We start from the raw sequence: 23,444 nt of genomic DNA, 5'->3' as shown, positions 1-23,444 counted from the left end.
TTTGTCATTATATTCTTTGAGATAGCTAGGTGATTAGCTGCAAGTAAAACCAAAACCACGCCAAATTCTAATTCAATTTAGATCTCCTAATACTTATAGAGTTATTATGGAGGAAGTCATCTACCCTCCTACTATTCCTACTCCTCCTGAGGACAAAGGCCCTGAGATGGGAACAAGCCTGGCAGTTAATGGATCAGAAAGAGGCCCCATGTGGCTGGACCATGAGGGAAGGAGCAGGTCCACAGAGCCTTGTTCAAGCTAGAGGAAGGAGTTGGGAGCTTATCCTAGGTGTGAGGGGAAGCTGGAGAGGTATATGATCTGATTTGTGCTTCAAGAATATCCCTTTGGCTGCTTGTAAAGAATGGATTATAGGGTGGAAAGAGGGAGCAGGGAGAGCTGTTGGGATTCCATGGCAATCCCGAAGGGAAAAGACGGTGGCTTGGAATTTCCACAGAATAAGACCCTCTTCTTCAGGGTACTCTGTCAATTCTTCAATGCTTAGCCTTTGGTTTTTAATTAGTAGACTACAACTTCACATTAGGCTGGGAAAGAGAGCTACTAACGTAATGGCAAGGTGTGTCTGCCACGGCCTCCAGTAACGAGTGGGAAGGTAGAAGGTAAGTTTGCCTCAGCAGCATGCTTTTGGAAAGAACTAGAGCTGAAGATCAGTGGCTGGGGATTCAAATCCCAGGATGCCCATATATGAACTCAGACAGTCTTCCTCTCTCTGAGCCTGGCAAGTTTTTAGTATAAAGACAATGGCCACCCAGGGAGCTAAAGTCAGCTAGAAGGGTGGGAAGGAAAGACCCCACATGACAAAGAACTTTTGCAGAGACAAAAGCTGTGGGGAGATGGTCTCTTAGGAATGAACCAAATTAGGAAAGTGAAAAGCCAAAACATTCCAGGTCTTCTTTTCCCTCCATGTCTTTATTTTCTCTTAGATTCCTAATTGCTTACTTGCAAAAAGAAGCCAATATTATGCCAAATTCTAATTCTAATTTAATCTCCTAATGCTTATATCGGTTAATATTGGGGAGGAAATGCCAAAAATAGGATCGCTTTTATACTTGTCCCATTACTGTTTAAACAATCAAGACATCCTCTTTCACAGAGCCCAGACCAGAAGAGACAAACATTGCATGGAAATCTAAATATTTTTGAACAAGAAATAAAACCTTTAGATGATTATGTATGATAGTCTACAACTATCACAGTAGATTTTCAGATAACATGAATACATTGAATTGTCCTCATGGGGGGGTGTGATTCGGATTATACTTTCAATATCCAGGGTAGATTTTCCATCCCTGGCTCTATCCTTTGCCACTTACAAGGCCCCTTTTGACAGTAAATCAGGGATTTGAGGGACAAATAGTAGAACCAAGTTTGGTGATGGGGGTCAACTTCCAAGCCACCTCCAAGTTTATCTGTCCTAGGAAACCTTAATGTAGTCACAGAATTAAGGTCTACCGGCAAAATGAGAATCCTAGCTGGTTTTTCTTATTTCCAGGGAGGACCTATAGCAGAGTATTTAAGAGCACAACCTCTAGAGATAAACTACCAACTGTGTGAGAATGGACAAAGTCCCTTAACCTCACTGTTTCCTCTTCAGTAAAAATGTGGATGTTAGTAGAACCAAGCCCATCGGGTGAACCACGAAAGTTACATCAGCTGATGTATTAGAAAGCACTTAGCCCTATGCCTAACAGAAAGTGAACGCTCCATAAAGGCCAGTTATTATTATCATTACTTCCTATCATATATATGCCCATAATATATTGTATCATCTATCATGATACCTTATATATCCTCTTTCCCAACCAAATTGTAAACTTCTTGAGAACAGAAAATGTTTTAATCATCACTGTATTTCCAGACTCTGACACAATCGTTGCCTGGAGTATGGAAATTTTTGTAAGAATGACTGAGTTTTCTTTTAACAGTTAATAGTTGGCTATGTTCAACTGCATGAGGCCAGAATTTAAATTTTAAAAATATAAGCTCAAAATAATAAGACCAAACAAAACAATATCTTAGTCAGGAAATGACAGAGGTATATATAGTATCTATACCAGCTGAACTTTTTAAAAATGTTCTTTTCTCTGACAGTTTAAAAAGAGATTGTTTTCCCAGATCAATTATATTTTGAGACCCACCACCCAGTCCAGATAAGTAAGTTTATGAATCTTGTTCTTGACAATTTATAAAGTCGGATGTTTGGTTTTTTGTTTTGTTTGTTCAGAAAGGAGGTGTTCTATGTTCCTTGTGAAAAACGAGTTGATGTGGACAATTGTAATAAAAGGAGATTTATGGCCCCGTTCTCCATACAATTTAAATTGATTTCTTTCTGAGACCCAAACAAAAAGCGAAATGCTTACAAAATGCATACTGTTTAAATCCTATATCATAATTAACACAGCAAAAAGGAAGAAATTTAAACTTGCATTGATTTTAGGCTGATAAGAATCTGTGTTGAAAGCAAGTTGATTTTTTTTTCTTTCTGGGCCTCCTATGAATACTTAGTTTGCAGCAATTTTTTAATTAAAAACAGTTCCCATAGAAAGAAAATGAAGGAAAAAAAGGACTTCAGGAAAATAAAATCAGTGCAAGAGTCCTACAATTTGCTTCCTAAGACCATGCAGAGATCTTGAAAAATAAGAGTTTGGAAGTTCTCGTTTTCAAAACTGTACTTTTGGTTTCATTTAACATTTTCAAAATAGCTTTCCTTACCACTACCAAACCCCTCCCCCTCTCCTCACAAATCCCCTTCGAAAAACTTGGAAAGTTCTGTGTTTAACACTGAAAATCATGCATATATCTCAGAGTAACGGCAACATTTTTCTTTCTAAATTTCTAGAGAGAAAGAGGAACAGAGAGAGAGACAAGTTATCAGAAAGGATTTTTCTTTCTTCCACCTATCCAGAACACCAAATCTCATTTTAACTAGACTCCATCGGAACATCAACGATATTGAGCTATTCCATGAATAAACATGATGTTACAACATGAAACCCTGTGACTGAATAATATAAAAATGTAGCTGAAAGAAAAGAGGACTAAGAATCCCCACCCCCTCCCCTTCCCCAGGGAGTTTTAGAGTTGAGCTGAGGAGGGGTGAAAAGCAGCCGATTTAAATTTCAAGGTGTTCAAAGGTTTTCAACATTCATGTTAAGTCCTGTAAAACTAAAAACTTTTAATTCCAATAAAATTCTCCTGTATTGGTTCCAATTGTAATCACAATTTCACTTTCGGAGTGGGATGTGTAATATTAATTTTTAGAAATCTCAAAACAGAAGAAATGCATAAGGGAACCCACACTTTCCTAGTGTTTATTATAATTAGCATACAGCCAAGAAGAAAAAAAGAAAATTTTTAACTTCATTTGAATGGAGACATTCCTGGTCACTTGAATGAGGGAACAAGGTATGGAAAAGTTACCCACAATAACAAAGACTTTATAACTTTACATAATAAGCTTTCTTAAACTCTACCTTAATCCAAAATTACTTATATCTTTTCATTTGAAATAATGTTCACTATGATGTTTCATGTATATTTTACCTATATTTTCATCTCAAATTATAGACCTCAGAAATTAAGGAAAATACTGTTTTTATTGTCATAGAAGCTTTTCACAAAACAAATTCTGAATTCTTTAGAACCCACTTTTATATCCTGTCTAACCATACTATCTGTACAATGCTAAACTGCATAATTGTGCAGTTGTGTTCATCCAAAATACATCTGGAACAGCAAGACCATTCAAATACATTAATTTTAGAAGATCTCAGGGTCAATTCATGGCAGCGTTCATAAAACAGAAAATATAACCACCCCTTTCTGTGGGAATTACAGTGAACAACAATGGTGAGCAAAGCTCAGTTTCTCTTAATTTCATTCGAAAAGGGGGGAAACACCCATGCATTTCTTCATGAAATTCCCCTGAGACTCTGATGTTGCAAAGAAATTGTATTTCCCAGAACAGCCAATGGCATTTAAAATATATTTTTGTCACTGCTGTTTGCTTTTTGACGCATCTGTATTCCTTTTGAAAGAGATGAAGTCCTAGTAGCTCTTAGGCCCTGGCTTTCATTTGCCACAAAGACAGGGGATCTCGGTGACCTCAGCTGGCATAATAATGTGGGCATGAGCACTTCAAGGGAAGTGGGGAGCAGATGCCAGAAGCAGCTCGGCTCCCCAGGAGGTACCGTCACCCCTCAGAGGCACTGAAATTGTGTTTCTCAGGGAAAGTGCTAATTTCAGTGACAAGGTTCTCCAAGTCTCTCTTCTTTCTCTGCTGATTAATTAACTGACTAACCAACGCATGTTTCCTGAGTACCTACTTTGTCCCAACAACTGTTCCAAGCACCAGTTTCAAACAAGACTGACAGGGTCTCTGCCTTCAAGTTTCCTCCAGTGCTACCTGGATTATTTCAGGACCATTTGTGCTTTTGAACAGTGTATATGAGCAAAGAAATGTCTGTGCCCAGTACTCTAGTCCAAAATATTGTCTCATATCAAGAAAACCCACAGCTTTTGTGGACTCAAAATTTTCACATGGAAAGGGGCGTTGCAGGTAATTTGCCGAAAAGAAAGCGAGATCCACATCAATTAGTTATCAAATGAGAGATGAGTTAGAGACAGGATTAACTCCCAATCCAACATTCTTTAAACTAAAACTATCCAGCTTCTGCAGGGCTCTGATTCGGTTTAACTAAAAGAAATGCATCAGCCCCCACGAGAGCAAGCCCTGGATGTCAGGCTGGAGCTGTCATGTGGGGGAAGCATCAGGGTTCTTTGCTACACTCTTTCCATAAAGAAGGAGGTTTCTAGGAAATTTCTATAAATTTGGTTATTGTTTAGTCATCACAAACTGACTTGCTACAAGTATAATGCTCACAAGTCTTTGCTAACAAATTCCAAACAGAATGGATTGATTGTTGAGAGCTTTGCCCAGGTGTGTGTGTGTATGTGTGTAGTATAGGAGGCAATGAAATAATACTGTATGTTACAGGAGTGGGAACCAGAAGAGAGAGGGAGAAGAAAAGGCGCAAACAGCTGGATGCATTGGTTAAATTCAAAAAGTAATTGCTCAACTATCTTTTATTTAGTGTGTGAATAAAATGATAACTCTTGCTGTGTGCCATTGTACTTATTCCAACTAATCCTCCCTGGGGCTCAGATAATATATCTTGGTAAAAGAACAGTGTAACTTTTTCATGGAAACTTATTTTTTCTAAGGGTTTTCCTTTCCAATTACACATCATAATCAAAATTCAACATTTAAGCTAATATTTAAATATTTTAGAAATAATGATTTGATTCACTCCTATTTTCATCTGAAATGATAACAAATGTATGGTATTGAGTTTTAACACCATTTATTGCTGAGCAAAGAAAAAGGAAGTGTCAGGGCAATTCTTCAGATAATTATTTTTTTAAAAGAGGTCTAATCAAGGGGGGAAATACTTGGGGTTTTGATGCTCTAAGTTGGCTCTAGAACATGGTTCATGGTCCTTTACTATCACAGAGAGGTTTAAAAACATTTAAGTTACTGTCATAGCAAGCTTTCCTCTCCCAGTTCTTGAGCTCTGAAATAGTTTTTTTCTACCTATTCTCCAAAGTTAGGAGTTCCTGGGTCTTGTTCGCACAAAAGATAATGGGCCATCCATTTTAAAGAAATGTACTACAAACTTTCCAGAGGTCTTCTCTCAAATGTGAAACAAACTTAAGGACCTTGTTGTATCTTGTGGATTTTATGAGGGTCAGGGCAAAAAAGTCTCCCAGAAAAGTCTCCCAGCATAGAACTGGCCAAGTAATAAGTGAGGGGCACACTGCACACGGCTATCAGAGAAGTCTGCCTGAGTGTCTAACCATAGCACGATGGGAGAAGAACTTCTGCCCACAACTCCTCAAAAACTTTCTAAAATGTAAAGCTGATGGAGCTTATTTTTCAGTATTATTGCTGGTCAAGAATTGAACCTTAATGGCCCCCAATCTCTTTTTTGAAATGAACCGTATTTGAAATGCATTTTTTCATCAAACTTTATATTGAAATCAATGTGTACCTAAACTATCTTTAAGACAGCTTCTGTCCTCCTAACTCTGAAGGGAGGACAGAATTACAGCATAAGCTATTCAACTCAATAGTTTATGCCTTAATTTAAAATTCCAGCACACAGTTGCAAATATGTGAAAAAATAAAACTATAACACCCACAGAAAACAAGCCAATATAATTTACTGCCAACAGCGCACCATCCTAAGCAAAACAGAATGAACACTTCTCTAGAAGCCCTGACTTCTAGGGAGAGCAACTGTATCATCAATTATATTTAACATCTATGGTGTAGTAACATGTAAAGAAACAGCAGTGATCAAACAGCCCCGGTTTTTTTTTTTAACCTCAGTCCTTCTCCAGAAGTGAGCCAATCAGAAAGCAGGTCACATTTTGTGAGCTGTATTAAATATTTTAAATGTCATGAATTCTCCCTGGCCCGTTTGACAATTCATACATGTGTGCTTTATTGTATAATACAACCTTAATTGAGTCACTTTTCAGCACTGAGAACCAGCCTTCGATGTAAAAGTCCACCAAAGCTATTCCCTAGAAGCTCTTTGCCATAAGTCCTCCGGGTATTCGTACTCTGTCAAGGAGACCACATTTCCAGTGACTTCTACTTCCTAAAGCGACTTGGGTGCACCTATAACAAACTCCTTTTAAGACTGCTTCAGCACAAAGCTCCAACTTAGAGGTACGTGAGCCACAAAGCAGTAGGACCAGCCAGTCAAGGTAGCACAGCGGAAAAGTCAACTGGCATTAAATATTTAAATTGCAGGAGGCAAGTCTGGAGTTTTGCATTTAGAAAGTTCTGAAAGTCCTGTTCTCCTCTGGACTCCCAGAGTCGCTCCCAGAGGAGGCTGGGCTCCCTCTCCCAGGCTCAAGATCAGAAGTATGCAAAAACTGGAGCTCACAGGGAGGAACCAGCCCCCAGGGAAGGTAGAGCTCCACAGGACGCACTCCCAGCAGCTCCAGGAGCAAGTCAGGAATCCCTCTGCCTAAAGCAACTGGTTTCTGAATTTAACACGGAAATGCACAAACATGTGTGCCTCCGGGGCTACTTCGGAAAAGTATGAGGGGTTACACTTCTGTTCCCTTTACCTCAATTTCAGATGACTTTGAAATCCAAAGGCAGGTCACAGCCGACTTCCTCAACAATTTGTCTTAAAACATTATTTTGCTGGATGCAAATAATCACACGCACACAACCTTTGAAATTACATTTCCAGAAAGCATGAATAGGACCGACTCTGCAAACAGCAGAGTTCTGGGAGAGCAACCTTTCTAGAGACCCGGCAGGAGAATCAAGTCCCAGGCTGGGTATTTTGAGATGCCGGCAGAAACTGTCCCCTGCCCCGAGAGTAGCTGGGCTTGGAAACGCAGCGTTTCAAACTAGTGGGTTCACCCGGGCGCTCATTTGCACGAACGTGTTAGTATCTAGTGGGACACTTCCCACAGAATCCAGCCTGAAACCTTCGCAAAAGCCCATGCCCAGTTTCCAAAAATACACAAACACACGCCCAAGGTGGAAGTACTTACCTCCGTGCGAGACTGCAGTCTCTTGTTCATCTCATAGATTCGGTACTCTGGCTGCACCATGTATGGTGTATGTCTCCTATAAAATGGGCCGAAAGGAGAAGAATAGAAGGGGTCATGTGGTGTGCTGGACATCTTGCCTGCTTGTCGAAAATCAAGCTCAACAGAGTATCAGTAACGTCCATGCAGAGCACATGGACTGTGTTCTTCACAGTACAAAGTAGGTGCACGCACACACGCTCACACACACGGAGGCAGGCAGGCAGGCAGGCAGGCTGAGCACACTGGCTGGAACTGCTGTTGGAGCCCTCTATAGCGAGAGGAGAGGGAGCGCGAGAGAGGGAGGGAGGGAAGGAGAGAGGGAGGGAGGGAAGGAGAGAGGGAGGGAGGGAGCACGGGAGAGGAGGGAGAGGGAGAGCAGGAGCTCCGAGAGAGAGAAGGAGGGAGGGAGGGAGGTTGGAAGGAAGGGAGGGAGAGAGAGAGAGAGAGATTGGATAGCTTTAGGCATCACTGCTTGTTTTTAAAGAAGCAGTTTGTGGAGAGGTCATTTCCTGTCCACACTGTAGACTAGTTCAAAAATATAATTCTCCTCACAGTCTGACAGAGGGCGAAGGTTTGGTTTTCATTTTTTTTTTCCTCCAGCCGGGACCCTTCCCAACCTGATTGCTAAGCTTGTTAGCATATAGGTGGTTTAACCACTGCCTGAGCCACTGGCCCCTGACTGCCACACTGTTGCAATGTATCAGGGATGTGATTGCTACAAAATACAAAAACGTGGGCACTGTGGGGCCCCTGCATTGGAGCTGGTGGTGATTCACTCCCTGCGAAGATTTCTCTCTGCACCAGTCTTCCATAGAGAGTTTTGACTTTACTTGCATAGTTCCTAGAGCTTGCATATTCTTCACATTCAACTCTCTCTAGCTCCCTACTCCTCCCAAAATCACCCCTCTTTAGTCCTCTCCCTCTTCTTTCAAGACTACACCCAAGCCACTAAAAGGTGGTTTGAGGGGGCCTGATTCTGGTTACCTGAGCATTTTCAGGTAGAGACAATCCTTCTGAATGTGGACTGCTTACATCCATGAGTAATGTGTGGGTGTGTGCGCGTTAACTGCGAGGAAAAAAAATTTCTAAAAGCAGACCTTCCACTAAGAAAGGAAAAGCAAAGAAGGAAAAGAAAACCTCCCCCCAAAAAATGGCCATGGAAAATTCAGTTGAATAGGCAATTGTAGATAATTGAATGGATCATTCCCAAATAAATGTCCAGCTGTGGAGGAGACAAGCTCTTTATTTCCCAAGACCTATAACATGTATAAATCTTTTCCCAACTCTGGTATATGATAACTGGAAAGGAACCCAAACAGCCCATAAAGAAACAAATCTCCGTAGAGAATTCAATGATCTATATGACAATTAAATTCTGCTAGAACCAATGACACCAGACACATGCCACTTAAAACCCAGCCCACAGAAATTTTCAGTGTTTTGAGCTAACACCCAGCCAGGACTATAATATGAAAGAAAGACAGCCAAAGACCATGAAAAAAAAACATGATGGATGCAAGGCCTGAATGTAAATGCATGCAAATGAGACATTTCTTCTTTTTAATAAGCAGGTTAATTAACTTTCTGCCCCATTCATGGCTTGGGGTATCTCCAAGTCACTAGTCAACAGGGGATAAAGTATTGCTAACCCTGCAATTTACACTCTGAAGAGTACTCAGGTGCAGACGTGCCCCCAAATTACTGGCTCCATCAGTTCTTTTCCATAATTACATGACATGTTTGCAGAGCCCACCCTGAACTTCCAGTGCACCCCAACACGGCATGAGATTGGAAGAGGTATTCCACGAAGGCTTGCTTGGAACTTTTGCAAGAAGATCCCAAGGCAGGCCAGTGTGCTTGGTTTCAGGTTTCACTACAAATCCAAAAGCTGGACAAAATTTGCTGCAAGGTTTGTCAAAACACACAACCTTGTAAAGACAGGATTTCAAACAAATTTAACATGATTTATGTTTTGGTATGGCAGTCACTGCAAAACCCAACTGTTCCTTGTGTTTAAGTTCCCAAACTAAAATGGTCCAAGAATTCATGTTTATGTGGCTGTTTCAGCATGAGAATCAAAGTAACACCTAGCAGGCACGTGTACCTGATATTGATCAGAAAGTGGAAAAGCTCAAAAACCCATTTAAGGAACCATTTTTTGAAAAAGGTTAAGTTTTGCTCTCATTAATCCTTGCAACTCTTTCCAGGTTATAATCAAGAATATTTCTCGCTGGTGCCACCTAAAGATTCCACATTCAGAAATATCTGAAACTTTAGAATGCTTGGTCCACATCATTTCGCACCTTAGAGTTACTTTGTCTCAAAATTGGTCTCCCCTGCTTTCAGATTCACACTTCTTTTCTGGCTTGCCATATGTGCTTCTTGTTGTCAGAATGTTGATTGTAGAAAAATGAAACTAATCATGCCCCATATCTTTCCTTGCTGCCAATAGGAGGCAGTCCATGCTCCTTAGCATGGCAAACAGGGCTAGTTACAACCTCTCCGGTCCCTGGTCTCCTTCCCAGTCACGTCTTTTGATTACTCATCCATTAATCCATTTATTCAACAGATATGCCATTCACAGTGGATGGGAGCCCAGGCTTTAGCACGGATCTGACTACATTTCAAACTTGCTTCTACCCATTACCTACTGAGTGAATTTGAGCAAGTAACTTGGCCACTCTTGTCCCTCAGCCACCTCCTTTGTACAAGGGACATAATGACAGTTAAGGGGTCCAAAAGATTGTTGCAAAGGATTAGACAGGGAATATATTCGAATGTATTAGACCCCACATACAGATGCCCAGTGAATGTTCATTATTATTATTAGGTATCTGATGTATGCTTAGATACTAGGGTAGTCAGGTGCCAAGGTGGACATAAAGATGGGCTCCTTGCCTTCCTGTCCCTTATGATAGTGAGAGTTCGGGAAGACAATGGAGAAAACCAAATGAACATTTGGGATTAAAATTGTAGCATGTGCCATGAAGGAAGCAAATAAAAAAAAGAGATATAGAACATGATTTCTCCCTTTGCGTTAACAGTGTACCTTCTCTAATCTTCTGTTAGAACATTTACATCAAAAACTAGCCATTGCTGTCATTTATTAAGTACTTCACTATTTGCCAAGATAGTGTGCCACGTGATTTATTTATTACTCAATCAAAAAATCTAATTGATTGATTTGATTGCTATCCCCATTGTAGAGATTATGGAAACTGGAACTTCGAGAAGCTAAGAAATGTCTCCAAGGTCATACAACTAGTAAGTGGCAAAGTCAAGATTCCAACTAGGTCAGCCTGTACTGCCTGGGTCTTACGCATTTTTCTCTTTAGAGCTCGGGCCCATCCTCACCTTTAGGGACCCTCTGTTCTCCGTCCGCAGTGGCCAGTGTGGTGCCAAGCCCACAGTAGGTGCTCAAGGCATATGGGCCTAATTAATGGCAGGAAAAGCAGGAGGATGGAGTGGCTCCCAGCACCTGGATTTTATTCTTTGTTCTGTTTAATTTCAGATCCCCCCTGCCCCTTCCCCCCACTCCTTCCTCTTCCCCATGAAGCCTTGCTACAAGAGTCCTGCCTTTCCTTTATTCCAAAATGTTCCAGCACCTACTCCCAAAGCCACACCATTGGGTGTTTAGTGCTCAGCACTAACTCGTTATCTGGTTGGTTTTGTTATTTGCCTGCCTGTCCTCCTTCCCCTGCTTCTAGGAGGACCAAGTCTGACTTGTCTTCTTGCCCAGGCTAAAGCCTGAGAAGTCAAGGATATGGGGCTCATTTTCAGACCACAAATCAGCTCCTTTGGGAAACCATGGTGAAATTCAAGTACACAGTACCTGTACCACCATAAAAGAATGCACCACGAGCCTACCCTCAAGAGGGACCTTGCTGTCATCCCCAAAAGACTGACCTAAGCAAATTTGCATATTATTTTGCATGTTGAAAATTAAATACGCTCCCACATTCCTTGCATGGACATTCAAGATGCCTTAAGAGCTGGTCTGGTCTGTAAGCTAAGGCCCTTATCTAGCTACACTCACTTTAGTTGTAACCCACAGAGTGTCTATTTTTCCTTTAATTGGAATTAGTCACTAACTGGTAAAAAAAAAAAAAAAAAGAAAGGAATTCCCATAAAATGCAAATTTGCATTTTCTCTGGAAAAATCCTAAGCTCTGGAAATACCCGGCCCCATCCCTGCCTGTATGACAACCACAAGAGTGGCTTGAGAATTATTGTCAATTCATGGCAGTCTCTGTAAATATTGCCATCACTGGCCAATATCCCCAATTTCCATTGACATGCCTGGCCCCTGTAGGTATTTAAGTCATTGTTCCTTTCTTTATTCTGTCCAAATGCAAACCCCTCCCAGTTCCTTCCACCAAACTCAACTTGCTTGGGATGGCAAGTTTTCTTACCACTCTTCAGGTCCCAGTCTGCCCTTTCTCACCTGTTCTGTACCCTATACTTTTCTCTCTGCATCTTGTTCAATGTATTTAACCTACACCTATATATGAGGTACAACCGGAACAGGGAAGGGAGGCTAAAGGCAAAGAAATAAGTAAGGTCTGCCCTCTGCCTTCAACTCACAGATGTAAAAGAGTTTGTTTCCTTCATGCAACATGTATATATTAAGCTCCTTCTAGGTAGTAACACTCTGCCAGGTGCTGGGAAAATAGCCACAGGAGCAAAACGAAGCTAAACACAGAATTAAACAACTGACCCCCGGTCTTTACCCTAGAGGGGCAGCCTAGAGCAAAGCTTCACAATGTGGATTTTGGACCCTCACTGGCTACTTGGCTCAAATCCTGAATCCTGCGCTTAGCTGTATGACCTTGGACACTTAACCTCTTTTGTTTGTGCCTCAGTTTGCTTGTCTCTTCCATCTGTAAAATGGGGTTAAAGATAATCCTAGGGTTCTTATGAGGATTAAATAACATAATACAAGCAAAGTGATGAGAACAGTGTCTGGCACTTAGTAGGTGCTCATAATTATGTTACCATGTTATTTTTAAAGGGGGTGACGTGGGATAACCAATCTCAGAAGAAAACACAAAGTGACACTGGGAAGGGTGGAGGACAGCCTGGGTTAGAGAGTAGGCACTAGCAGGAGGGAAAGGCCGGGAGAAATGCAAGGCAGAGTGTGGCAGACACCTTGGAAATTAAAAGAGAAATGCTAATTTACAAAGAGCCTTGAAGGAAGGAGGGATTAATTCAAACCAGTTAAATCAAGGAGAATTTCACAAAGGAGTCAGCATTTGCGTTTATCCTCGAAAATGGGTCAGAAATGAAAAGATAACGCCAAGCAGAGAGGGGACACATGAGCACAGGTATGTCTGATATCAAATAAGTCAAGAACCTTGCAAATTAGAGAAGGGAAAAAATACATTGAAACCCAATTCTAGAAGATCTGAAAAGCGGCTTTAAGGAAGTTGAGGTTTATTGCGTGGGCACAGGGAAGCCGGAGAATGACACCATGGGTGCTTTGTTCGAGGGAGATGATTTGCAGCTGGGAGGATGGACTAGATTCCCACAGACCCGAGAACGGAGCCAGGCTTCAGGGGTTGTGATGAAAAGCCGGTTTCAGCCATCAGAATTCCAACCTGACTTCTTTGGATCCCATGAAACAGAAGTCCCAGGATAGAAGCAGAGAAAGCTCTCGCATTCTTCTTGGGTATCACCTAGAATTAAGATGTTTGATGACTTTGTGGAATTCTTAAAGGCCATCCCCTCAACAGCACCAGTAGTCATTGTTAAGAATGTGAAAGTTGACAGGGTGAGTCCGTGGTTGAGGAAGGCGTTGCTGAGCACATCAGAGAGTTTAAAAATCTGGCTCCCCCATGCATTTTTGGAGGTGTCTTGGATTTCCTTTCTTCTGGTGTTCACTATCTTTCCCTAATCGTTCTTTGCTAAGTGAAATATAATAATTAATTCTAATGACTTAGGAAAGCCATAGCCAACAAGAATGCCCTGTTTGCCATGTATCAAGCGTAAAATCCAACCTCTTAGCATGGACTATACAGCATTCATTTAATCATTTGACAAATGTTCCCTGAGTGCCCATGATGTGCTGGACTCTGCTCGCCATCTGGCTCTTTCCTACCTTTCCAGCCACAGCCTGTGGTTTCTTTCCCCTCCCCAAGGCACTCCTACTGCTGCATTCCCAGGACACAACAAGCATGTTCCTCGGAATTCTAGAACCTCCTCACCTTGTCTCTGGCCTGGCTGGCTCCTTCTCAGCCTTCAGTCTCAGCTCAAGATGTTGCCTCTTCAGAGAGGCCATCCATGACCAAGTTATCTCAATAGCCGATCTGTGCCCCATCCCTGTCTGCCATTGGTTTCTGCTTGTTAGGTCTCTAACAAGTAACTGATCGCTACTTGTAAACACATCATCATGACTTGTTCAATATCTAAAAGATCTCAGAGCTGCCATTGAGGCTTCTGAAATCTACTTCTGATCCATGGGAAAGCATGTGGTCAGTTGGCAAGGACACTGCAGGCTAGATACTTTCTCACTGTGTAAAGTGGACCAGTCACACCACTGGATTTAGCTTCGGTGTCTTTACTTTTAAAATGCAGATTATAGCACAAATCTCGCAGGACCTTAAAGGGAATTAAGGAAGATTGTTTTCTGCTCAATAACAATAACTAACCCTTATACTGCTGTTGCAAAATGTTGGGTAATGTTCCAAATGCCTTGTAAATATGAACTCATTTGATTTTTATATAAAATAAGGACTATTATCATTCCCATTTTACAGATGAGGAAACAAGACACAGGGAGGCTAAGGAATTTGCTAAGGCTTCTGCAGGTAGTAACTGGTGGAGTGGGACCATGCAGTCTGGTGCCTGCATGTTGCTGCCCTAAACCAATGTGGTTCACAGCTTCTCGTACCTGTCCATCTCCATCCTCGGTTGTGAGCTACTTGAGAGCAGCCCTTTCCTAGTGTATGGTCTCTAGACAGTCATCACACTTTTAAACGAAGGAATAGATATATATATAAATGAGAGGTCTGGTACAGTGTATCATTCAGGACTCTCTTTGCTTGCACATAAAAGAATCTTACTCTAAATGTCTTAAGAAAAAAAGAAGTGAATTTATTTTGGCTTGTATAATTAGAAAAGTCAGAAGCACCTGAATTCAGGCACAATGGCATCCAGGGACTCAAATTATGTCACCAGGACTTGACCTCTGTCCCTTCTCCTACAGACTTTACACCCAGGCAGATTTTAGCTTAAAAGAAAGAGAAGATTTAGTTGCAAGGGTGCCAGCAAAATTGCTGGCTTTGAGTCTCATTGCCCAGTTTGACATAAATGCCCATTTTAAAATGAATCCCTACAGCCAAAGAAGTGGCCAGTCTTGGGTCCCATGTTCATCCTTCCAGCCAGCGCCAAGGTTGGCCCTCCTAAATCCAGGGACCCGAGAATGACAGGGTCCTATTAGCAGAGGAGGGGAAATGGATGCACAAGTCAGCACACAAAGCCACCAATAGCTAACCTGAAAGAGGTTGGCCCAGCTCTCAACAATGTGAACTGGGCGGAGCCCCTGCCTTTTGTCTTTTCCTGTACTGATAATGCTAATGGTAATAATAATAGTTGCCCTGGACTGATTGCCTGCTAATCGGCATGCTACTATAAAGCCTGAGGCTTTACATAAAATTATATCCTCTGAGCATCACAACCCCCCGATTGGGTTGGATATGCATAAAGGAGCTATCATTTATAGAATCTGGTCCATTTTAAATGACTTGTGTGATCCCTGAGAGTAGGTTCTTAAGCTTTGGGAGACACATCCTCCCCCCAAAACACATACATGCACACACACAAACACCCTGCAACATACGCTACCATACCACGAAACCGTGCTTGTACCGCACAAAGTGGGTGGCAGATATTTCACAAACGAATAAATGACCCCTGTGGTAGTTAGCTCCTTGGCTGTTTCAAATGTCTTTGTATCCCCCAACATCCTAAAACTAGGCTTTGCTTCTTGGGTTCTGCTTTACCAAACCTTTCTCTTAGCCACCTCCGCATCTGCCAGTACTAGCTTTTCCCACCCTGGTTGGGACCTGCTGCCCTCACCTTCCTTTAGAGTTCGCAGGGAGAAGAGCTGATTGGCTGCTGACATCAGGACAGGCAGTCTGAAGGCTGGAGGAAGGATAGTTTTGCCGCACAGTTTCCCTGCTATCTGCCAAGGACAAATTTCCACGGAGAGGCTTGAACCAGGACAATCAGGGAGCAAAGGAGCTCCCTTGCCCACTTGGGATTGACTGTTTAGTCCCTTTATTCTTGGACCTGACATCTGAAGCAAGCATGTGTGTGTTTCTCTTTCACATAATCCAAGATCAAACAATTTATTTTGGAAAATAACTGTACGGAATGGTTCACTTTCCACAAGTGACCAGGAGTCCCCCTGCCATTTGCCATCGCCTTTGAAGTATTTAATGGCAGAGGTAACTTGGAGAAACTGCTGTGTTCTTGAAAACTGCACTTACTGTTGCCAGCATTTGCTAGAGGCTTACCACTCACCCACTCCTTTTATCAATCCTCTTTTTGCTCTTATCTGCTTTGTTTCCCAAGTGCATTATCATTACACAGTTTTCTGCACATCTTTTTCTTTTCTTTTTTCCTTTTTTTGTTATTATTTTTTTAAAGATATGTAGATCACACAAAATGTTACATTAAAAAATATAAGAGGTTCCCATATACCCCACTACCCATACTCCCCACTCCTCCCACATCAACAACTTCTTTCATTAGTGTGGTACATTCATTGCATTTGATGAGTACATTTCGGAGCACTGCTATACAGCATGGATTATAGTTTATGTTGTAGTTTACACTCTCTCCCAGTTCATGCAGTGGGTTATGGCAGGATATACAATGTCCTGCATCTTTCCCTACAATATCATTTGGGACAACTCCAAATCCTGATAATGCCCCAATATCACACCTCTTTTTCCTTCTGCCTGCCTTCAGCAACTCCTGGGGCCGCTGTCTCTACATTAATGATATAGTTTCTTCCATTGCTAGAGTCACGATAAGTCCACAGCAGAATACCAGAAAGTCCATTCTAATCCATATTTTATTCTTCCATCCTGAGGACACTGGGATGGTAATGTCCACTCCACCTCTAAATTGAGAAGGGGCTTAAATCCCACATGGCTGATGGATGGGATTCTCCTGTTTGCAGCTGTAGACTCTCTTGGCTCCCTGGTGTGGTGGTTGACCATCCTCACCTCCCTGTTAGCTGACCTGGGTGAGTCCAATGAACCGGGGAGTAGGTGTTGCAACGCTGCTAAGGCTCAAGGCCCAGCTGTTCTGCACGTCTTTTTAAGGGATGTGAAGGCTTTCCTTCTGTGAACAGACCTTCACTGATCTAGCCATCCCCTCTGTTGATATTTGCATATTTCCAATATTTCCCTGACCCAACCATCCTTAAGTGAATATTCTAGTATCTTTTTGTATACGCATAAACATATGCTTAGGAAAAAAACCTTTAAAGGAAATCATTTTGAGGCAAAGTGTGGACACTTTTGTAAAAATTTTGCTACGCATTGCCAAATCACCCTACAAATGAGTTTTACCGTTGCAGTCCCCTCTAGAAGTTTTTATTTTTCTTTTTGTTTTGATGTTGGTTAGCCCAGTACGTACTCGTGAAGGAAATTCATAGAATATTTCAAACTATGAAGAACAATATGTAGCACGGCTGATTTTCTCCATCGCAAACAGTGTGAGCCGAGGGGGTCAGCAGCCCGCGAGCCTGAGTGTGGACCTTCTGGGAGCCACATCCCATCAGGAGAGCCCAATATCCACTGGAGTGTTTTCTCATTTGTCACAATCATAAGCAAAAGGGAATTGAATGTCTCACATTCATCCTGCAGGTCTGGGCTTAAATGTTGCTTCCTCAAGCCTCCGCAGTCTATATTTCAACATATTCTCTCCCTATCCCCTTGTTCTTTTCTTTCCTCATACCCATACTTGTAATATGCAGTTATACATTGGTCTCTGTGTTTTTAATGCCCATGTCTGTTTTTCTCAGTAGACATTAAGAGAAGGTCATGTTTTCAAACTACCATACACACAGATCACTACCTGGAGCATAAGAGATGATAAACACATAGTTCTCAACTTAACACATCTTTTGCAAACTTCAAACTATCTACTGGGAGGAAACTGATAAAATAATAATAATAATAACCGGGTTAAAGGTATTTACATATATAGTTTTCCAGATTATTAAATTCCCAGTCAGTGCATTTGCCTCCTCTCTTCTACTTTTGGAATATTCATCTTTCATCACTGATCTTTAAGAGCTCTTTCTATATTAAGGAAGTTAATCACATCTTCAAAATTATGTGAATTTCACCTTAATTTCTTATGTTTAAATCTATGACATATCTATAATTTAATGTGCAATAATATATAAATTAATGATGAAATTTATTGTTTCTCCAAACTATTTTTTCAGGAGTCTTAATGCCATTTATTGTGATTTTATCCCATTTATTAAGCAATTACAGCATGTCAGACATTGTCTACATCATCTTACTTAATTCTTACAGCCATTCTGTGAGGTAGAAATTATTATGGATTAGACTCAAACTTTTACTTCTTAAAGAGGTTAACTAATTCAGTAATATGTAGCTGAAATAGGATTCAAACTCAGGCCAGTCTAACTCCACAGCTGACACTATTGTCTGCATTATCATAAATATATATCAAATGTTCATTTTTTATATATTTTTGGTTTTGTTTCTGAACCTTCTAGTCCCTTGCACTGATGTGACTCTATATCTTGGACTAGTGAAATGCTATTGTACTCGATCTTTTTTTATGTCTTTCAGTATGGTTTCATAACTTTTTCATAAGTTTAATCAATTATTTTTAAATATATTCCTCTATTTGTTCTATTGTAAATTGATTCATTATATTTTCTATTGGTTTCTGTTTTAAAAGAAGGCAATCAATTTCTGCATATTAATATTGTAGCCATAAGTTTATTGAATCAATTGTTAGTTGTTAAGGTTTTCAGTTTACTTTATGAGCTGTTTTATATAGATTATCTTACCATTTGCAAATAATGATCATTTTATTTCCTTCTACATAGTGTTTATCACATTTGTTTGACCTTCTTGTTTTGTTACTTTGGCTACAACTTCTAGAATAATTTCAAGAGAACTGAAGTTATACAAACTGTGGGTGTCATTTTCTTATTCCTGAATAATAAAAATTATTATTTATCATCATTATAATAAAATTATCTCTAATGATTTGCCATTAGACAACATTTTACTCTTGGGTTGAGCTATTCCTCATCCTATTAAGGAGATCACTTGAAAATGGAGAGAATAAAGTTGAATAGCCCAGGGAGCAGGTGTATCTCAGTGATTGGGCACTTGCTTTGCATGTTCAGGGTCCCAGCTTCAATCCCTGGCACCTTCTGAAAATCAAAACAAAAAGAATAATCCTATAGACATATCTTATAATTTATATATTTACATGAGACTGATGGAACAATCTCTCTATTTTAAACTGTGTATTTGTTTTTCCAGATATAATTGTAATAATGATTACTATAGAAGACTTTTTAAAAATATTTGTTAAAAAATATATTGTGGCTTGCTTGCTGTCTGCTCTCTGTGTCCATTTGCTGCGTGTTCTTCTGCTTGCCTGCTTGTCTCCCTTTGTTGCATCTTCTTGCTGCACCAGCTCTCCGTGGGCGCAGGCCATCAGCTCTCTGTGGGTGTGGGCCAGCTTGCCTTCACGAGGAGGCCCTGGGACGTGAACCCAGGGACTCCCATATGGTAGATGGGAGCCCAATCGATTGATCCACAGCCGCTTCCCTATAGAAGACTTTTTAAATTAAAAAAAATTAAATGAGATAAAAGAGAAAAAATTTTTTAAAAACCGGTAATTCCATCACCCAGAAAAAAAAAATCACTGCTAACATTTTGGTATATTTCTTTCCAGGATTTCTGACATAATTTTAAATACTCTATAGAATGATCTAGTTTATTGTGACACCATGATTGAATTGACTATTTCCCTGTTGGCTTTGAAATGCAAGAGATTTATCAGGGAAAGTGCCCAAGAATCAAAAAAGGGAGAGGGAGTAGGGATAGGCTAGGAGAGCTGTTTACTGGTGATGTGGACCTGACCCTCATGATTGAGAGAGGGAAGGAAGTAGGTTTGGGCTGAGGACTCTTAGTCTGAAGTGCAGTTCCAAGAAAATTCCACAAGTCCAAGTCAAAGTCTCCCGCTATTGGAATCTCACATCCCCCAGCAATGTGCATGCCTTATTATCCCTGCTCGGCTCTATCACTGGCTAGAGTAGCCAATGGGAAGCATGACTTCAGTTCAAAAGAACCCATGCAGATTTCGGAGTGCAGCAGCAGGCAATTATGCTCCTTGCATTGGAGACATGCGTATAAATTGAATCTTGGTTCTAAAGGCTGGAACCTGTTTTAAGTCTTTTGGATACTATTACAAATTGCTTTCTTATCTGATGAATATTCTAACAACTATGACAACATAGATCAAAAAAGCATCCAGAATAAATAGGTATTCATTTATCTCTCTCCTGACTTAAATCAGGAATCTGAGGCTAGGCATGTTTTAGAATGAATATCACTCTGACCAATTTATGGAAGTATGTACAAGGACACTGACATGCATACCAACAGAAAAGTATTTTCATTCCCATCATGAGGTCATATTTACTCAAAACCAACTCTTCCTCCTGGCTTTTCCATTTCTTTTTATGAAACAAAAGTCTTTCAGTTACCCAAGTTGAAAAGCAATGAGTCATTCTTAATATAATAGATGCTCAATAAATACAAGTTAAATTCACAAATTAATTAAACAATTCTGCATCTTAACCTAATTCTGTGTACCTCACAGTGTCTTTAGTTTTCAGATCTTCTTTCCTTTCTCAAAGACCCTTTTTATTGTTGGATTCCTGAAAGGTCTTATCAAGATCTTTACATATTTCTCCTGTCTATTCTCTCTACTTTTAGGCACCCCATTTTACAACTCTATATTCCAGAGGCAGAATCATTTTGGGAAAGCTCAATTCTACCCATGCCACACCCCTGCTCAGAAACTTTATGAGGATCAATTAAATACAAACTATCAACATGGAATTTCCACAATATAGTCCTAACCCAGATCTCCAAACATTCCCTGATTATTGGATACTGTAGCAAATTTCTCTAGTTCACAGCAAAATGAAAAAGGACAATAAGACAGGTTTTAAGTAAAGCTAAATGTATTAAATTTAGAGGATTGTACTTTATTCTAACATTATATCATTTCTATCCTTTGAGTATTGAAATGTGCCTTGTTTTAGTAAATAATAGTGATGGTAAATAATAACTTTTTCAGTTATTTTTAAAATATTTTTGACATTTTACTTATTAGTGAAACATGAACCCTGTGGTAGTTTGGAGCTATGTATCCCCCAAAAAAGCATGCTTTTAAACTTAATCCATTCATGTGGGTGTGAACTCATTGTAAGTAGGACCTTTGGATGAGACTACTTCAGTTAAGGTGTGGCCCACATCAATCAAGATAGGTTTTAATCCTATTATGGGAGTCCTTTATAAGAGGAATGAAATCCAGACAGACAGACAGCCATGGGAAGCAAGAAGCTGAAAGTCAATGGAACCTATAAGAAAAGGGAGAGGCCAGGAGAGGCTGCCATGTGCTTTGCCATGTGACAGAGGAGCCCAGGAACAAAGATCACCAGCAGCCCCAGAATACCAGTCTTTGGGAAGGAAGTATCACTTTGATCATACATTGATTTGGGCTTTTTCCCAGATTCAAAGCTGTGATCTAATAAATTCTCATTGTTTAATCTAACACATTGTATGGCATTTTCCTGAGTGAAGAAATTAAAACACACCCTTATTAGGGAAAAAATTGAATAAGGGTCCACAAAACGTGTTTTATTTCTTTCTTTCTTTTTTTTTTTTTTAAAGATTTATTTATTTATTTAATTTCCCCCCCTCCCCTGGTTGTCTGTTCTTGGTGTCTATTTGCTGCGTCTTGTTTCTTTGTCCGCTTCTGTTGTCGTCAGCGGCACGGGAAGTGTGGGCGGCGCCATTCCTGGGCAGGCTGCTCTTTCTTTTCACGCTGGGCGGCTTTCTTCATGGGCGCACTCCTTGCGCGTGGGGCTCCCCCACGCGGGGGACACCCTTGCGTGGCACGGCACTCCTTGCGCGCATCAGTGCTGCTCATGGCCAGCTCCACATGGGTCAAGGAGGCCCGGGGTTTGAACTGCGGACCTCCCATGTGGTAGACGGATGCCCTAACCACTGGGCCAAAGTCCGTTTCCCTTATTTATTTCTTTTTATACCTGAATATTAAATACTCCCAGTTTAGTAATCTTAAAGGATTAGAAGAAAGATGAAACATGTAACATTATTTTATTTTATTTTTTGATATAGTTTGGGGGAGATATTACCAAAACTATTTAAATAAATATTAGTGATTACAATGGGTTTGAGCATTCCTCACTGTTATGGTACATCTAAGTTCAATTTGTTTCAATACTTGCTTTTCATAGTGACCACGCCTGAAACCTTACCTTCAAAAAGCACATTCCCTGCAATATATACTTAGGAAGAAGTTTATGGTTATTGATAGTGCACATACAAATTCATATTTAAAATAGCATTCCTTTTTTTAAAAAAAAGATTTATTTTTTATTTATTTCTCTCCCCTTCCCCCACCCCCACCCCAGTTGTCTGTTCTGTGTCCATTTGCTGCATGTTCTTCTTTTTGTCCGCTTTTGTTGTTGTCAGTGGCACAGGAATCTGAGTTTCTTTTTGTTGCGTCATCTTTTTGCATCATCTTGTTGCGTCAGCTCTCCATGTGTGCAGCACCATTCCTGGGCAGGCTGCACGTTCTTTCGCACTGCGTGGCAATCCTTATGGGGCTCACTCCTTGCACGTGGGGCTCCCCTACGCGGGGGGCATCCCTGCATGGCATGGCATTCCTTGTGTATCAGCACTGTGCATGGGTCAGCTCCACACGGGTCAAGGAGGCCCGGGGTTTGAACCGCGGACCTCCCATGTAGACGGATGCCCTATTCACTGGGCCAAGTCCACTTCCCAAAATAGCATTCTTGATAATGTTAAATTTGGAATTGGGCAATTCTATTATTTTAAAACCATATATATTTATATTGATATATAATCTGATGAAGGGACTGGTGTAAAACTAGTATTTAATAAGACAGAAGTAAAACTTATTTATTCTTGATAAATAAATATGAGTATTAGAAAATCACCTTTATCCAAATACTTCAGTCATAATTGTTGCAGGAGAAAAACATTGATGGAAGCTAGCCAGGAACAGTGTGATGAGATCAGGCTATTTGCATAGTCTAAACATCTCTCCCCCAGATAAACTTTTTAATTACTCATGAAAAAATAGTAACTTTATATTGTACTTGGAAGAACCACTTAATTAAACAATCAAAATTAATACTGACAATAACAAAAGGTGTCAGCATCATGCACCACCTGATATGAGGTACAGAGAAGGACACGGCAGCACTTCTGTGTGTTCTTGCCCCAAATCCATGACCTCAGTCTATTCATGAGAAAATATCAGACAAACTCAAACTAAGGAACATTCTACAAAATAACCAACTGGTATTCTTCAGAAGTGCCAAGGTTGTAACAAAGACTGAAGAACTATTACAGATTGAAAGAGGCTCAGGAGATATCACAACTAAATCAAAGAGGGATCCTGAACTGGATCCAAGGCCAGAAAAAAATGACATAATTGAAAAACTAGATTAGT

The 23,444-nt window shown here is 40.5% G+C and overlaps 1 protein-coding gene across 10 annotated transcripts in view; it reads right to left on the bottom strand.

Annotated features, from left to right (window-relative positions):
• The window catches only part of LDB2 (LIM domain binding 2), a 386,211-nt gene extending 378,109 nt beyond the window's left edge, over positions 1-8,102 (bottom strand). For 6 of the 10 annotated variants that reach the window (XM_004474229.3, XM_058300568.1, XM_071217181.1 and 3 more), the window contains exon 1: positions 7,600-8,100. In XM_004474229.3, the coding sequence (XP_004474286.1) occupies positions 7,600-7,731 (132 nt within the window). In that variant the 5' untranslated portion in view covers positions 7,732-8,100. Of the gene's footprint in view, positions 1-7,599 lie in introns of all 10 variants that reach the window. The other 4 variants (XM_058300561.1, XM_058300574.2, XM_071217180.1 and 1 more) reach the window with 3 other exon arrangements.
• Between the last annotated feature and the right edge of the window lie 15,342 nt (positions 8,103-23,444).

The sequence above is a fragment of the Dasypus novemcinctus genome, chromosome 1 (assembly GCF_030445035.2).
Source record: "Dasypus novemcinctus isolate mDasNov1 chromosome 1, mDasNov1.1.hap2, whole genome shotgun sequence".
Taxonomy (NCBI): domain Eukaryota; kingdom Metazoa; phylum Chordata; class Mammalia; order Cingulata; family Dasypodidae; genus Dasypus; species Dasypus novemcinctus.
The sequence above is the reverse complement of the archived record's forward strand: the minus strand, read 5'-3'. Positions and strand labels throughout refer to the sequence as shown.